Source organism: Zosterops lateralis, assembly GCF_965231275.1.
Source record: "Zosterops lateralis genome assembly, chromosome: 29".
In the NCBI taxonomy this organism is placed as follows: domain Eukaryota; kingdom Metazoa; phylum Chordata; class Aves; order Passeriformes; family Zosteropidae; genus Zosterops; species Zosterops lateralis.
Window position 1 is genome coordinate 652,989 of NC_139789.1, and position 18,825 is coordinate 671,813.

Consider the following 18,825-nt stretch of genomic DNA (forward strand, 5'->3'; position numbering starts at 1 on the left):
TGACAGAGTTATAAAGGACACATTTCTTCTTCAGAGTTATAAAGGACAATAAAAAATATGGTGACCTGACAGAGGCAGCATCCAGACAAACTGCTCCATGCTTATGTGATTGAACCAGGCTACCAGCAGCTCACAAGAGCCGTGTGTTAACAACTTCCCACAAACTCTTAATCTTCTGCAGGCAGAGCTATCAGAGGAGCTACTTTGAATAAACAGTTTATTTTATTGTATGACCTGTATATTGTATTAGAAAAGTAAACGTGGGGACATTCTCCAAGTTGTTTTTTTTGTAAAGCACATATGTAATGATAAACTATCCAAAAAGGAACTTGAGTTATTGCCATTTAAAATGCACTTTAAAAAAAAATCTCTCCTGAAATATTTGAAGAATTTCTACTTTATTGACCTTACCCAGAACATTAAAGCAACATAGAATTGTAGCAAATGTTGAATGACCTTAAGGACTATTCATTTTCCAAACTCAGCCTGAAAAGAATGGATCACCTTTACAGTTAGTTCATCATTTTGGTTTCAACTGCTGGATATTCCTTCTACAAATGACATCACTTTTTTAAAAACTTTAAAAAAAAGATTAACTGCTTTTTATAAATAACATTACTACAATGTTCAATTCCCCTATAAAAATAGGCATCCTCACCATGCAAACACCCTTTGGTCATCTGGACAAGGGCAAGTGACCACACACTGACCAACCAGTGTTCACTGCGGTGACAATCTATCCTGCTCCAGTGACTTGTCTCTGGATTTTCAGTGGTTTTCATGCTCACATGATACAGATGTACAAAAAACATATCCAAGCAAAGGGAAGGAAAAGCTGGGTGGCCACACACACCACTGTGATGATGGTGACTTCTCCCCTCACCCTAACAGCTGGATCCTCAAGCCTTTCCCAGTCCCAGAGCTACAACAGAGGCAGGAATTGGCACAGGAGAGCTCAGGAGGCAACAGTAATTGCACTGGCCAGTGTCTGACAGCAGAGTGGAGCAGCTAAAGTAAACCAAATTTTATGTTAATGCATCTTGAAGAATAAAATAAAATAAATCCAACACTTCATGCACAGACATCATCAGGGAATCACCGATAACTGAACACACTGAGCTGCTCTCATTCTGCTCATGTCTGGATTTCTGGTTTTGCCATCCCCTCACCTGAAGGATCTGTACATGCCTTTGCCAGCTCATACCAAGTACATACAGAAACATCAGAGATTCCTCTTCCATATTTATGTGGGATTTCCCTATCTGCTACTGATTAACAGGAGGTTTATAGATAATGAGGCTTGTGGCCAGCATTCTGCACAGGGTGAATTCCATTAATGTGGGCATCTGGGAAGCAAATGTAGTAACTCCCCTCAGCATCTATACATGAAACCCTGTGACAGCAGCATGGACAACTGTGTTTTCAGCAGGAATTACACTTGGTCCTTCAGAAGCTTCACCTGGAACTGTCTGAAGAGACTCTTAACCTACTCTAAAGGATGCCAAAACACTCTTATCTCAGCTGTTCCTGTAGCGCATCTCCAGTACAGACCAACAAATCCAGGTCTCCAAAATCTGATCTTCACATCCTAATCCAGCAATGAAGACTTTCCAGAACTCTCTACCTCAGTGAGACCGCTGCATCCCATGAGCAATGTGAGACCTCTGGTTTGAGACAGTCATTTGATTCTACAAGATCCTGTAAGCAGTTACTAATAGAAGCATCACCTGACAGAAACACCTGGATTCCATTAAACTGATGGATAAAAAAGCAGAGCACTCTTTGAGAATTAAGAGGCCAAAACATCTCTTGAAACAGGTCTGTTCAAGTGAGAGCTTCAAAGCAGGGTGTGAGGAGGAAATCAGTTGCTCCTACCTTTTGGGCAGAAAAACTCCTGGCAGATGTCTTGTTAGAATTTAGTTTCCACTCTCAGAAGCTTCCTTTTGGTCTTTACTAGTAGCACGCACAAGCTGCTGTTTAAGACCAAAAGCATCAAGAATACATAAAAGTTTTTTTCTGAACTTCAGCTATTTATGCCAAGGTTTTATTGACTGTTAGAATAGCACAGATCATATACTACTTCTGATATCAGCTCTTTTCCTGACTCCAGCAGCAGTGCTTTGCTCATATCAATTGCCTGAAAATTATTATCAGAGCAACTATCAAAGAAAGCTGGAAACAGACCTTTCCTAAAAGAGATTGTTGTAGTAGCGGTACAAAACCATATCCTGCATTTCCTTCTTATTTAGCAAAGAATGAGAGACGGAAAAATAGGGAAGCAGTGGAAAAAGCAAGGAACAGCCATGTCAGAAAGCATCCAAGAGAAGGTTTTTTTTTCAGAAGTGATAGCACAGCAACGTGCTGCTGCCGTGGCCAGTCTGCATGGAACCAGTACTGATACCAAGTCTTGTTTAGGGGTCTCTCACTGGAAGTCTGAGCCCCTAGGTAAATATTGTGATAAACAGCAACTCCCATTTAGTTTAGCAGCAAATTTATATTAAATGGAATAAAGCAAGAGAGAACAACAGGAACTGGGAATGACTACAGCCCACTCCTGTGGAATAGGACAGTGCAGGGTTCAACAGTGATGGGACACAGTAAGACTCTGTACTACATAGCTTTAACTTGGGAGAACCCCCAGAATGCTTCCCAAGCTCTCGTTGTATGCAGAAAAGGAAAAATCATTGACGTGATAAGTGGACGGTGACGAACTGGTGGAAGGAAATCTCTGACAGCCAAGAGCAGCTTTGGGAGGTGGGAGTGGGCTGGCTGCTGTGCCACAGTCACTGTTTCACCGACCACTGAGCTTCTCAAAAGATAGGGAGGGAACAGACTAGCAGGAGAGGCAAGGCTGGATGTTTTAACAGGAAAAATCCCACCTGTATTCACTGCACACAAGCTCAAACTCAGCAGGAGGCTGCTTGATGGGCCAAGGCCTATCTGTAGTGTTTACATATGTCCTGGGCACGTCCAGGAACACCAGCAGCTCCCACGGGTCCTCCCTGGAGCTGGGTAGCAGCTCAGCCGCACATGGAGGCTGCAGGAAACCTCGGGCTGTGCAGATCCCATGGCAAGGAGTGGACAAGGAGAGAACAAACAGCAACAAGCACAAGGCAAGGTCAGCAGAGGATGGAGAGAGATGAGCAGGCAGCATGGACTGGCCTCTGGAGTTTGGAAATGAACTCTGGGGCTGGTAGAGATTCAGGCAAAATAAGGAGACACTGCATTAAACTGCCACAGACCTCATTTCCACACCTGCTCTAACTACATAAACACCAGAGCCAAGTTGTGCACAGTAGCTCAAACACCTTTATAGGCAGCGTCAGCCTTCCCGGTTTCCTACCCAAGCACATCTGAGGGTTACATCAGTCTGTGACACATCATTTCTATGTGACAGATTTATTGTGGTGCTTGTTTCAGAACTCTTTTTTTTTTTTTCTACTCATCTGCCAAAGCAGTAAATTAAAACTCTTTTAAAGAGGAGCTACAGTTCCTTAAAACAACACTCTGAAAGCTGGACACTTTGTGCAATACTTAGCAAAAAAAAAGAACAGAAAATAAAAAACAAAACAAAATTTGAGCAAAACAAAATCAAATTTAATGTTCTTAAATGCAAAAGTAAAAACAAACAAAAAACACAAAAAAGCAAAAGAAAATTAACAGAAACAGAACAACTCAAAGTTTCAAGGCAGTCTGCAGAAAACCTGGGGGATTAATCTTTAAATCTACAAATCAAAGGGGTTTTTTGGTTAATATCTAACTTGCAAGTTGTAAGTACTTTTCTGCTGAGTGTTCAATAAGTAAAGCTAGTTGTCAAAACAAAAACCTATTAAAATAGAAAAACTAGCACTCATTAGAAGGGATGCGAGAAATACAATGCTCAAATGTTTATAACTGTTTCTTCTATACAAAATAGAACTGCCAAAGGAATTCCAACTACAGTGATCTTGGAAAATGAGTAAGTATCTTGCTGCATTATAATGTACCAGTAAGTAGTGCACCATGCATTAAATATTTGGACAGAAGAGATTCAGTCTGATAAAGTAGCAACATATATTCACACTTGCTGTTTTGGAGTTTCATTTTGACTCTGAAATCTTTCCGGAGTTTCTTTGAAACTCTTTGGTCCATTCCTCTCAAAGTGGGCTTTAAAAGTGACGTTTCTAAAACCTGTGAATTGGACAGCTTGGCCACTGTTCAGTGTGCAACTTACCTCCTCAATGGTGTTAAAGTTAGGCTGGCATGCTACTACTTACAAGAACTTGACTTTAAAAAGCTTGATCCTCAACTAGCCACAGAATAATGAATATTAATTGATCAAACAAGTTACTGTCAACTAAAACATTAGCATTTCTCAACTTTTCTTCCATACTACTGAAAGTGGGGGGGGAACAAAAGGCCAGGGGGATGGGTTGGAAGAACAACATCAAACCAAAGAAAATCAATTAATTCAGTCTGGTATTTTTCAGAAAATTCCAGTTTTTGCAGACAACATTCAATGAAACAAATGTTAGTCTCATAAGTGAAAGCATGCTTCAATTTTACCACCATCCAGAGGGTCTAGTTAATGCAAGCTACTTAAGATTTCAGGGGATTTTTAACATGTTTTAAATGAAATAACTTAAAGGAACTTAAAATTGGTCTAACATTGTGGGATTTCAAACATTTGAACATGTCAGTTGCATCCCAGAATATAAAACCTTTTCACTTCTCATTTAGACTAAGACAAACACTTGTGAAAATTGGCGCAAAATGAGTTTTACACTAACAAAAATGTTTCAACTTCTGTCACTCCATTATCTATTCCATACAAAAAGCACGAGCAAGTTATTTGTGGGACTTGTTGGTTTTGAAGGAAACCTGTAAGATTTTGTCCCCCAGGCGGTAGCCATTAAGACTTGCTATGGCCATTGCAGCTTCTTCATAGTTTGTCATGGTCACAAAACCAAAACCTTTGCACTTGTTGGTGTTGAAATCTCGAATAACTTTCACATTGGTAACCGCACCAAAGGGGCCAAACATCTGCCAGAGGATTCCCTCATCAGCATCTTGACCAAGGTTGTAGATGAAGATACACCAGCCAGAAGATGCGTTTCCTGGAACATTTACACCAGAAAGCCCACTCATGTGATCTACACCCATAGGAGAGAACCTAGCAAATAAAAAGCACAATATTTCATGTAAAAGTTCAGTTCAATTAAGCAAGTTAACTTGAATGGGAAGCAACTGAGAATGAATATTTTATACATGGCACATCAAAACCGCCACATAAATGTTTCCCCATTCAAATTGACAATCAAATTGACAGCTGCCAGGGAAAAAAAAAGTTAAGTACTCCAACTGCTTTATCAACTATCCTTAGAAACAGGCAAGGAACAGACAAGGCAAGATTATATGATCACTTTCCCAGGGGACCTGGATGGATCTCTGCACTCAGCCAGGCTGCTCAGAGTGTCCAGGGCATTGCTGCAGAACTGCTTGAGTAGGGGGCGCAGGCAGCACCTCCCCAGAGGCCCCAGACACACCCAGTCATTTCCCACTTATTTCACAGGAGATTTTTTTCACCCAATGGTCCTTTACTTGCCTCTTAAAGAAAGTGTTGGGAAACTCTTAAGTCAAAGAGTTTTTTTGGGTTTGCTGGGGCAGGGGATGAGTGTGCTGGGTTCTTAGGAGTAGAGATTGTAAGTATTAATTGCTTCTTTTGTGAAACAGAACAAAACCTACTCCCTTTTCACCCAAAGGCAGCAGGTGCAGGCAAACACTCCCAATGTGAGCAGGCTCAGTGCAGTTTTATTATTCCAGTGTGCATGGATGGTTTTATTAATTTTTCCAGGAAAACTCAGATCTGACTTTACTGAACTGGATTTTTTAAATCACCTACCCACTCTTTCTGAATCCTGCCTCTTTCACAATACCTCAGCAGGATTCATGCATAACAAACAGCAAAAATTTTCTCCTTTTTATGTCTTGCTTTGTATTAATTGCTATTCCCTATAACCCCCATTTCTAATTCCCCTTAATTCTATTTCTGGCCTACACTCCAGAAAATCAAAGCTTCTCAATACTTTATTGCAGTATTAGGATTGCACAGCTAAGTATTCAAAGGCCAGGAAATGTGAAAGTTAAGGTCAAAAACTCACTTTGAACCCTTGTGCTTATTTATTATTTAAAAAAATGAGGTCATGTGATCATAGAAATATAATGATACTATACCAGGGGTTCCCAAATTGAGGTGTACCACTGGTGATTTGCAAACCCCTTAAAAGCGGTACACGAGCTGCTCTCTGCCAAGAGCAGGGCGGTGGCAGATCCTGATTCTCTGCTGACCTGGAGAAAACAGGGAAGGGATGTCTGGGCAGTGAATGCTGCAGTAAGTGCCAAACACTTCCCCTCTGACTCTTGCCCTGCATCAAGGAGCTGCTGCTGCCTTTCTCGAGGAGGGAGGACTCAAGGAGGTGCAAGGGGAGGGAGGGGAGCAGAGGGGCAGCACTGCACACACACATACACTGTGCACTCACACATGAGAACTACTCAGTGCCCATCTCCCCCAGGCTCTCTGGTGCTCAGAGCTCACTGCCTTGTACATCTGAGCTACTGGACTCTCCTGTCCCCAAAGCAAGCCTCACTCCACCCCTCCCTCACTGCTGCTCTGCAGCCCAGGGACTCCCAGAGCAGCGTGGGACACTTTTGAGTTGCAGCAACCCACTGACAGCCAGCCCCAGGAAAATCCAAGTTTGGGAAGCCTGGTACTACAGCCAAACTGAAAAAGAGTTAGAAGTATCACAAGATGAATGAGACATACCAACCCATGTGATCTGATGAGGGGAGAAATCTGCTATTTCTTTTGGCTTTGTATAAGAATGTTCCTGTGTTTTGCATGCATGATACACTTACTTGTTCTGACAGACACCTTCAGTTCTGTAGCTTCTTTCCAAGTGAGTAATGGTCTGGTAGGATGAATTTATCTTAATATCTGTCAAGTTTTCATCTCAACAGATCACCAGTCCTGAGCCCCTTGCTCAAACCACTGAGCTCAGAATTGCCTGACGTTGGTTCCAGCAGTACAGCTCTGCCCCTGCCTGCTCCAAAGGCTCAGGCTCTGCCCATGAGCCCAGGTAACATCACATCAAGGACTGCAATCAGTTGTAGCAGAGCAACTGATGTTAAATGCAAGAAAACAACAAATCTAAATGCTTGTTACAGACAAAGTAATTTAAAATAGCAAGTACCTCTGCACTTTGGATACACTTATCTTCAAACAGATTGTCCTCTCTTCCTGCTTTGACTCACAAAAATGTTACAGGTTTATTAAAAACTCCAATCCAAACAAAACAGAGTAAAACCAAAAAAGTCCCCTAAAATATTAGAAAAGTAATAATAATTTAAAAAAACTGTAGGAAATACTATTCAGCCAATCTGATTAATCTCTGTTCTCACTCTGCACAAGAGGGACCCCAGATCTCTCACTCAGCTCAGGGTAACAGCCTGCATGAGCAGGGCCTGCAGCAGCTGACACACAGTTCTCTGTCCTACGAGGACAGATTTTTGTGGCCATGCCAATTTAAGATGACCTTTAGGAAGTTATACTTATTAAGGATGTTTAAACAAATGTCCTAGTAGGGCAAACACTAAGGCCAACAGAGATCCAGGATGTTTCAGAGAAAGTGGTTTTAAAATTCCTTTAATATTGTAATTTGAACAATCTCAGTCTTAGCACACTTACAGCTAGTAAGCTCATTTCTTATGTAATTATTTTTATACTGCCTCCTCCACATTGCTTTTTCAACCCCCCTCGAAGAGTGTGTAGCCAGTTTTATTTGTGGATGGTTCTTTCAAGCCATGCAAACCTAATAGTCCAACATCTTGGGGCATTAGGTATCAACAACAGCGTATTTTCAATCATAACGCTTTTTCACTTTATAAGCTTATCATTTCTATTAATTACCTTTTGCTCCCTCTGCCATTAGACAGACAGACTGCTTCATTTAACAGATCCTGGGATTAGTTTAACCAACTGGAGGATGTAATCTCAGAAATGACACTCCTAAATGAAAGCAGTATTTTTTTAGGTCTATGCAAGTCCTGTAAATTTTTTTCATAAATCACAGAAACTCCTGAGCTGGAAGGGACCCACAAGGATTACTGAGTCCAACCCCTGGGCCTGAATAGACACTCCAACAATCCCACCCTGAGCATCCCTGAGAGCATTGTCCAAATGCTCCTGGCAGCTCTGGCAGCCTTGGGGCTGGGACCATTTCCTGGGGAGCCTGGACAGTGCCCCAGCACCCTCGGGGGAAGAACCTTTCCCTAATAGCCAACCTAAACCTCCCTTAACATTGCTTGGTGCTGGTTTTGCTGAAATATTTTCCCTGCACTCTGAGAACAGTTACATACAGCACTACAGGTGAGATGCCAATAAGCAGGAACATTAGCTTTAATACCAGTTTGTGTTGCCATTGCACTTGAGCTTGGAAGCTTTTTATTGTTTTAATAGTTCCACAAAGAGCAGGAGTACAGCTACACTGATGATGTCCTTCTGACAATCAATTTTTCTTCTGTCTCTGTTACAGACAGAAATGATCTGCTGTGGCCAACACAAATATTGTTGAGAACTCAAGTCACACAAGTTCTAAGCCTGAAATAAATCAGGGTGTTGGGTCAAACAACCACGTAAGGAAGAACAGAAGCAACTGGGGTTTCATTCCCATATTCTTCCAGAACTCTGATGAAATACTACTCTGGATGAAATGGTTTCTACTCAATACACATAGCTTGCATCCAAATAACAAATTGGTCTAAAAACTGAAGACAATTAAACAATTTCACTGCAGTGAAACCAAGCAAGTCTACAGGTGCTGTCTGAGCAACTGCACCACTGACAGGGTTAAACAGCCCCCTCACATTTCCCCTTGGTCAAAGAACTATCAAAAATGGCTCCCCTTCAGGCACTCACGGCAGAATTCATGGGTTAATATGGGTAGTGTTATGCCCATTACAGGAACTGGCTCCAACTCTGAACAAGTCTGAAAGCAAAATCAGCTGAACTGGCAATAATTGAGATTCAAAAAGAATGTTGTTCTACTATAAAGCTCTTGTGAGCTGCAAAAGCACAGGATTTCCAGGGGCCCTCATGCTTCAGGAGCTAAACCCCTCCATTTCATCACAGTTCAGCACCTGGAAATCTCTTCTCTTTAAGCAAACAAATCTTATGCTCCAAAGAAACCCTGCCCCAGGATGTCTTTCCTGTCCTCTAGACAAAACCCTATGCTGTGGCATCATTCCTTCTGGATGGAAGCAGAGAGCCTGGGTCTTTGAATCAGCCCAGGAATCCAGTGGGGCACAGCACTAAGACCAGTTCCTTCTTGGCCACAAGTACCACAGGAACTCCAAGGGATTAAAAGAACATTAAACAAAGGGTTGGAGAAATATCTGCAGGAAATTAATAATTACAAATTAGATACTAAAGGCTTAATCCTGGATTTGCAGGAATTATGATGAAATGTAATCAAAATATCAGGTTAAGGATTCAACCTCTGTGGAGCAGAGATCACAACTTTAATTTATACAGACTGTGGGCTCTGTGGAAGCTGCTTATCCATTCATCATGTCTTGCTCACTACCATAACAAACAAGATTCAGCCCAAACTCAGATTCCCGAACTTAACCACAGCATGAATAATCACAACTCCTCCTGTTCAGCATCCTTCAAAGAAGATAAGACTCACTAGCAAAACTTGCAGCTAACAATAAAGGTGGGGAAAAAATACAAAGGGTGTGGGACAGACTTGATGATGTTGGAGGTCTTCTTCAACCTTAACCATTACATGTCTCCATGGTGTGCTGTGCATATGTGTACAGACATGCCTGCATGAATGACTGAGGGAAGGAAGCTTTGTAAGAAATGCTGAAGTTTCGCAAGTCTGTGACGAGGCAGAGATGAAGAGCTTGTGTCTGCAAGTCAACTGGTGGCTCTTGTGTCCACAGCATCTTCCTCAAAGCACAGCCTGACCCACGACTGCTCTATTCTGATCTCTGCCAGGCTGTGGAACCTCAAAATCTTCAGCTCTTTCCCCACCAGCAGGTCTGTCACTGGGAACAGGGCTGGCCAATATGTCCTGACCAACAAGCACTGGGCACAGACATCCGGAAGGACACAGCTCCCATGGTAGCAGAAATGGAACAGAGACAGGACATTTTCTTCATCTTAACCCCCACTGGGACATCTCAAGCCTATAGAAACACTGGGTATGCCCCATCCCTGAAAGTGTTCCAGGATAGGTTGCACAGGGTTTGGAGAACTTTGGGATAGTGGAAGGTGTCCCTGCCCATGGCAGGGACGGGAAGAGATGAGTTTTAAGGTCCCTTTCAACCCAAACCCATCTGTGATTCAATGAAATGCACACAAACGACATTAATGCTGCTCTAAATGGTTCAATAAGAGAATAATGAACAAACTGGTTATTAAAATTTATTTTCACCAGCAACTCTTAACAGAAATAGATTAATTATTTTTATTGTTCCTGAGTGACCTTTACAGGACTGAATTAAAGGCATTTGTTTGGTCTCTTAATTATGGACGTGAATATTGTTTGCACTGCTTATTCTGATGCATTTTGATGCTGACATAAATTTTAGAGGGAATAATAATGGTGAAAATGTCCAATTAAACTAAGAATGTTAAGAACGAAAAATATTTTACTAGGATCAGGACACACTGAAGCCCTGGCTAAGATAAAGGGCAGATGTGTTAATTTTTCAATAATTCACCTAAATGCAAAATTAAGAATTTCACTCCTTGGCATGGCTCAGAAGGTTTGGCGTGGAGAGCTGGGTGATTCTCTGGGGAAACGAGAAGTTTAGTCTGAGCTAAACTTCCCTGGGATACAGCTGAAGAGAACTAGAGAGTGACTGAGGCTGGCAAGGACCTCTGGAAATCCGCTAATAAACCTTGCTGCTCAAAGCAGGGCCCTGGAGCAGGTTGCTAAGGCTCATTCTGTCACCAAAACTCACCAAAAACCAGTCAAATAAACCTCCTTAACACCAACATAGCATACAGAAGGGCATTATTCATTAGAGGCCTGGTTGCACAAGGGATAACTTCGCCTTGCATGCACATGATCTTCCGCAAGTGTGTTGCTTATATACAGTCACCACCATATTTTGCTCATTACCATAAAGCTCTCCCCAATTTCCGAAGTTCAGTCCTTGTTTTGGCTGTGTCTGCATTCCTAAGCCAGATGTCTTCCCCTTATCTTCGAACCATCCTTGCTGAGAAAGCAGATCCTGCATACCCTAATTCCTGCTAAAACTACACAGGCACAGTAGAAATAAGATTAATCCTTTTGGTACCAATTCCAGCCAGGTTTCAGCATCTCCAAGGACAGAAACTTCACTGTCTCCTTGGACAAACTGTTCCACCACTTTCAGTATAAAACCACAGCTGACTACAAAGAACCAGTTTTCTCTGGAGACCCATTACAAAGAGTTGTGCTCAAAATGCTGAGCTACAGCACTATGGACAGGAGACAGCAACACTAGAAGCACAGCTAACAGGCAGCTGGAATTTTTGTCCAGTTTTACTGAGCTCATTGCATCCCTCACAGGAGAAAAATAAAACAAACAAACAAAAAAAAAGAGTAAATTTTCAACAGGGAAGCACTAATCTCAGAAACATATATTATCTTAAAGCCCATTACTTCTCTCCAAGACAGTCAATACATTGCATTTTCCAGAGCACCCTCCATCCATCAAGGTTCCTCCATGAACACCCAAGGCATTTCCAATTCAAGCAATTCCTATTCAAAGCAACCAAAGCAATTTTCTATGGCAAAGCACAGTGTCTTCCATAGCTCTGGAAGCAGACAGGATGATGCAACTACTTAATATTCTCATCAGTGAACTTGTGAGGCCTTGAGGGAAGGCAGAACCCTACAAAGGTTGCAATGCAGGCAGGAATCCCACAAAACCTCCTTGTCAGAAATAAGGTTTTCCTCTCTTACTGTAACACCTCCCTGCTGGAACCAACCATTCAGAGCTTTAATTAAGTTGCCAAATTCTATCTGTGCTCAGATATATAGACCACAGAATGGGGATCTGTTGAGACAGGCACCTACCAACACCCACCTGGAAACTGGTGCTGCTGTCCCCTCACTGTAACTCAGTAGTGGAAACAGACACCAGAGTGCAGATACCTTTACATACTAACTTCAATATAAATTTTACAAGTAAGATTTTTCTTTAATCATATTTTTAAGTAACATTTACTTTACATAACACTGAGGACACATAGTGCACTATGTATTCATTCACACATGCTGCAATGAAGGTATCATTGCCCACCTGCGGGGGCACAGATCCCCAGATGGACACAGGAACAGGAGCACAGCCTTAAATGCATTTATTCTTCCTAACCTACCTGAATCTCTGCGCCTGGTGATGCACTGGCCCTCCAAACCGTCTAGCTGGTGAATGACACAGCTGCGACAACAGTGCCACATTTTTGTTCTGGTTAGGGTTGGCTGCAAACTTCACTGTAATGGGCTCGGAGGAACCTGGGGGTTTGTGACCATTGAAATTTGTAATTGCCTCTTCTGCTTCTGACCTTTTGTCAAACCGGATAAATGCGACCCCTCTGGACAAACCTTGTAACCAAACCAACAAACAAACAAACAAACAAAAAAGAAATTCAGGATAAACTCAAAATAACTTTGAAAACAAAACCCAAAAAAGTTCAGTATTTCCATGGTCACAGCTTTCAAGTTCTCTACATTTACATTTCTTCAGCAGCTGGAGGATAAAGTACAAAATTAAAAAAACAAAGACAAATTAGCATACTCGTTTCAGCTCTAACAACCACAGTGGCTAAACACTTAAAAAATAAGTAGTAGAATTCCATTATACTAATCACCAACTGACATTTCCATTCACAGAAAACTCCTCAACATTTTAAATTAAGTAAAAAAAAGAATTAATTCCAGTTGGTTAAAAACAAACCCTAACCCTTTAATTTCAATTACTTTATCACTAAAGAGCATCCACAAACAGAGAATTGATACATTTTTGCAAATGTTTTCATTTTTCCATGCTAGAAACACACTCAGGTTCAGAGATGAGGGAAGAAATGTCTGACTATAATAAAGGATTTTCACCTTTTTTAATAGAGAGATCACAATTTCATCTGCACTACTTATGTTATTTTCAGACAGCATATAGATTATTTTTATTCATTAAAATCAATAAAGAATTGGTAGCTGTACTGAACCAATATCATAGCTGTTAAAAATCTTTTTTTTTTCCTAGTGTCAGCCCCTGGATGCTGTTATCATTCTGACTGAGGTACAAACTATGTCTTGTGAGATCTCCTCTCATCCCCTTCCTTCTCATCTTTGACTTGACCATAGGCTGAAAACACAGTTTATCACGGTGATGCTAAAAGGACATATTTTGTTAAAATGCCATTCCAAAGCAGGTATGTAGGACTTCACTAGCTCTATTTCAGAAAGGGACATATCAGATACTTTTATGTTTTGTTCACATCCACCCAGGACCATCTTCAAAGCCAGACACAGAAGTTAAGAATACCATAAATCACAAGGCTCTTGGCAACAGTTGAGGATCATTTTCACTGTTTCACAGAAGGAAATGCAATGTATCAGAACCTGGGCCTGCAGCAACCACGATGTGCTTGCATTTTGATAAATAACAATAGGTGAGCTCACCAGAGCAGAGCTGACAGCACTGTATGCTCAGACACCACTGAGATCAGCCTCCCGTGCCAGGGAGAAGGCCATGCCCACCCTGGGAAGGCCCAGAGTAGCAGCATCACTCAGAACTCAGCAAGGCCTATCCTAGAGCTCAGCTTAGTGTGACTCCTCCACTTTCATGTTGTTCATCCTAGTGCTTCTCAAAGCATTCATTTAAAACAAATATTGTAGAAAGTGTATTTTCAACAGAATAATTTTCAAAAGCTCTGTGAGAAGGAGTACCACCTCTGTGAAAAGCTACAGCTAAGTACAAATTAAAACATATTGTAAATAAGAGCAGATCAAGATATGAAAGGTAGGCTAAAAGCCAAGGCACAGCTACATTCCTGGTGGGATGGCAAGCCCAGGCTCTACAGGCATTTACTGTGAGATGTAACAGAACCCACTCTTCAGTCAATGCATTATTAAAGCTATTGGAAAGCAGGCAGTGTGTTCTGCGCTGAATTACACAGCATCAGGCCTCAGCACACCCATGAAAACTGTATTATTCTTGGGGAGTTTTTATTTGTATGACTCCTGTCATCTCATTTTACAGCTCTGTCAAATCCCAACCCCACAGACTGCCAGAGAGGGATAACTAGTTCAGACACTTGCATTAGTAAGTTTGTGTTGCTCCGCAAGTCTTTTTCTTGCTTCTCATTACAGCTGCATCCTAGATAACCAGCTCTAGACACAGGACCATGCCGATATCAGAATTGGGCAAAACAAATAATTTTCTCCAGGAAAGGCAGGATGGGATTTTCCTCAGTCAACTACAGAGTGTCTGCCACGTCAGTCCACAGATCTCACCAAGTCACCTCAGGTTTCTCTGATGGACCACCGTGTTTGCAGCACGATCTGACCAAACACCTGCAAGTGCTACCTAAACCAGGAACTGGCTCTGATAGGGACACAGGCCAGCAGACCTCAGCCTGCATTCAGACTGAACCCACTAGGAGCTCCTGGTGGCCCACTCCAAACTACAGCAGACTCCTTAAAGAGCAGGAAAGCTCCTTCTGAACTGATGTGTATAAATGTATGTCTCAATTATAAATGTTACATGTGCAATTGCTAGAATTAGATTGTCTTTTATTCCAATACAGCAGATGAATAATCAATGAGAAAGCGTATTTGTAAAAGCTCTCTCCAGATTAATACATGACATATGGGCTACCAATAAAACCACAAAACACCTGGGTGACAGGATAAGCCAGACAATTATACTGCCTGAAATAACAGAGTGTTCTGGGTTGTCAGCACACAGAGTAAGAAATTAAAACTCAGAAAACACATTGTAACACAGAGCCAGAATTACCATCATAAAGAAAATCTTAACTTCAGCCTCCCCTGAGCCAAGTGCCTAACTAACTTCTCTCATTTCTTTTTTTTTTTTTTTTTTTTTTTTTTTTTTTTTTTTTTTTTTCTTTTTTAATACACAAAATACATTTAGAACTTTCAGGGCAGTACTAAGTATATGAAATTAATTCATTTGCTTAGCAGTAACCACAGAGGCCCATAAGACATCTCAAATGGTTTAAAATATGAGAAAATTGAGTGGGTGAGTTCCAGGCTGGAACAAAAGACAAAACACATTTTTGTTTTGCTTTAAATCTGTAACTGTGGCCTGGAATTGGCCTGTGGATAAGAGCTGCCTGTGTGTAAAGTCAAGGTAAGGCCACAGCAATCCAGCTTACACACATGGCCCAGAAACACAGTGCATTGCAGTGCCAGCAAGTGTCAGAGCAAGAAAGCAGATTTGGCAAATCAGTAGCTGATAAAAATTACAATAATCCTATTTTAATATAGTCTGAGGTTTGGTCTGCAAGCAGGCAAAAAGGCAGCATGAATCATTCTGTGTTTAAAAAAAAAAAATCACTGAACATTGATATCCTGTTAAAATTCTATCACTGGCTGACATTGCATGTTATCATTAGCTTGTGGAAGTCTAATTCACTTAAGTGTAGCTACTACCAGTCCCAGAAAAACATCAAACACAAGCTAATGCTGTACACTCCAGTTTCTGGCAGCCAAGGCCCGAGAACTCACCTGTGGTTTGATCCACAAGCACACGTGAGTTGATGATGCGCCCAAAACGGGAAAACATATCTTCTACATCCTTCTGTGTCATTGACCGGGGCAGGCCACTAATATATAAATTAGCATCTTTGATAACTTCAGAACTTGGGCGGGCATAGGAAACCTTTAAAAGAAATAGAAATACATGGTCAGGGTATTAACAGGGAAGACTGATTTATTGTCATGAGCCTATTTAATTAACACCCCCATTACCAACACACGCATTTTTATTGGAGTTCAAAAAAATGGAACCAGGAGGAAGTAGGGGAAAATCAACCAAACAACAGGAGAAAGGGCATGTCCCTACATAACATCATTTATTTTGGCCTTACCCAAGAGATAACAACTATATAGCATTGCTGTAAGGAGAGAGCAGCAGACCAATACCAACACTCCCAACAAACACTTTTGCCACATGAAGAATCCTGAGTTCTGACTCGGCTACTGGATCTGCCACAGCTCACATCAGGAACTTGTCCTGCCAGTATATTTTCTAAAGCTTTACAAAAAGATGGCACAAGTAGAGTGCAGTTTTCTGTTCTAATTTCTGCTACTGGAGAAAGCTGCATAGATCACTTAAGCAGGAGTGAATTGTACACTTAGAACACAGGCTGCTGTTTTGTATAAGGAAAGAAGTGCATGTGTATTAACAGGATTTACAATAAATATTATGAAGTATCCAAGACATGCATGAGTTTAAAAGCCTGGCAACCACCTATAATGGTCCCTTCTACTACTGTAAAAATGGTGGGAATATAAGGAAAGGGGATCTTCAAATACTAAGCTGTTTCAAAACACTACTCTCCTCCCAGATTCATGCTTGCTGCAGCTGGGAGCACACAAACTTTACCATCAGAATGAAATTTATTACAATGCCGTTTTCATAGAAGACCGAAGAGCTCCTACCTTGATTGTTTTTGACTGAAGTCTGAGGCCATTCAATGTGTTTATTGCTCTTTCAGCATCTTTTGCAGTTACATAGTTCACAAAGCCATAGCCTAAGCTGTGTCCTAAAGGGAAGAACATTTTTTAAAATTAAAGCTAACAAAAGAATGTTATCACAGCTAAAATGAAAGCAAATACAAACAAGTGAACTAAACATACACAACCAACACAGCAAACATTTCAGTAAGCCAAGGAGGTTTCCCAAGGCTGGCACACATCATGAGTAACTCGGAGATCTATTTCCACTCTGGACATCCTCTGCCTTCATAGACAGCAGGCATTGGACAGAGCACCCATCAACAGCAAGAAATTTAGGACTAAAACACCAGCTCTGACCAGTCTTGCAAACTTCTTGGGTGTGGGACAAAGACAATCATTTAACCAAGTTCATCAGTACAAAGTCTTGTAGATAGAAAGCAGAAAGTGAGAAAAGATCAACGGATGAACGGTCAGGTATGAAATGAAGACCCTTGTGATTTCTTTGGCTACTCCAATCTCCATCCCTGGGGCCAAGAGGGAAAACAAAGTTTCCAATAGTTCATTAATACAGCTAAGAAGCAGCCAGTTTCCCAAACACAGCAACATAGTGAAGAGTGAAAAATTCTGTTGAAGACAGACAATTCATGTACTGTCACTTTATTTAAGTTTAGTCTTAACTCTTACAGGAAGAATTTGATATTAATAATAAAAATACTTAAAATATTTAAGGAAAAGGATATTTATCTGGATAGTTACTTGTTCTGCTTCTATCTCCAATCTCCACCATTGCTACTATCATTTTAATATTACATACTAAGATCATTTTGGGTTGCAATTTCCCAACAATTATAGGCTCTTATCAATGTAGGCCTAAAACAACTAAAATACTTTCAAGACTGTGTCAGAGCAATAAAACAACTGCAATTCAGCCCAGGACACACCTCTTTCAGCCAACTTTTCCTTGTCTCTGTCAGATCTATGGGATTTTCTACAGAAAATTGTAAGCATGAATTGGAAAATGTGCTGTTTTCCTCTAACAATATACTACTTTTAAGTTATTAAGTTCTATTGTTAGGCTTAAGGACACTAGAAGACAAAGCTAATTGTTATAGTAAAGAATTCTGTGGTGAAATAGTCCTTTTTTAACCACATTGCTTGGCTCTGCAATGGTTTTAGCTAACAAGAAAGTTTCCTTATGCTTTCCAAACATTTCAGAACACCAAATAGAGACACGTGTCAAACAATGATTTCCTGGCACAAATGTCAGAGTAAAAAAAGAAAAAGCCTGCAAGAGAACTGTAAATTAACTTCAGATACTGAAAAAAAGGATGCCCAGTCTGATGAGTCATCGAAATTGAAAGTATAAAATCCACAAAGGAATGGAAGGAAACACCAAATAATCCTCAGTGTTTTCATGACAACAGACTGACTGCAGAACTGCACCAGCTCATGGTACAGCCTCTGCCTTTGGCTGCTTCCTTGTGAAACCTAATCCAGTAGTAACTCAGCTGCACTCAGACAATGTCAGAGCTTGTTGTTTAATGCATCCCTTTGTATTATCACTCACAGGTAATTTCTGCTGTCTGCTAAAACTCTTAGAGAAGCCAGATCCCATGTTCAAGTCTTGCACAGAAACAGAATCCTGCTCCCTTAGAGACCTGGTGTTAAACCAGCTCCAATCTGCCTCTCATGACACCAGACATAGCCATTAATGCCAAACCACTCTGTGCCAGCCAAGTAGGATTTAACTCCATCCTTTGGAGACTTAGAGATAACATCTGCAAAATTCTGATCAATGTTTCTAACACGTGATTTCTTTATAACGTTCATTTTGTTTTATTAGTCAATGATGGTCAATCATTTTGATCAAATATGGTTGGTTCACACCCACTTACCTACTGAACATTATTTACTCCTGATTAAGAAAATGAGCAATTGAACAATTAGAAAAATGTTGAGGACCTGGACCTTACCTTATTTCTCCAGACTAAGAAAACAAAACTAAGTTTAAGAGGGAAAAAATACCAGGTAGACAGTAGGCAACGAGTTTTTCAATGGTGGGAAAGATCCAACATCCCTCACA

General features: G+C 40.9%; 1 protein-coding gene across 4 annotated transcripts in view; it reads right to left on the reverse strand.

The window, feature by feature from the left end:
- Positions 1–3,575: 3,575 nt before the first annotated feature.
- Positions 3,576–18,825, reverse strand: part of ELAVL1 (ELAV like RNA binding protein 1) — a 41,065-nt gene continuing 25,815 nt past the window's right edge. For 3 of the 4 annotated variants that reach the window (XM_083880095.1, XM_083880094.1, XM_083880096.1), the window contains exons 3-7: positions 16,725–16,828; positions 15,789–15,942; positions 12,416–12,641; positions 6,214–6,327; positions 3,576–5,152 (exon numbers count right to left, since the gene is read on the reverse strand). In XM_083880095.1, the coding sequence (XP_083736221.1) occupies positions 4,828–5,152; positions 6,214–6,327; positions 12,416–12,641; positions 15,789–15,942; positions 16,725–16,828 (923 nt within the window). In that variant the 3' untranslated portion in view covers positions 3,576–4,827. The remainder of the gene's footprint in view (positions 5,153–6,213; positions 6,328–12,415; positions 12,642–15,788; positions 15,943–16,724; positions 16,829–18,825) is intronic. The other variant, XM_083880097.1, reaches the window with a different exon arrangement.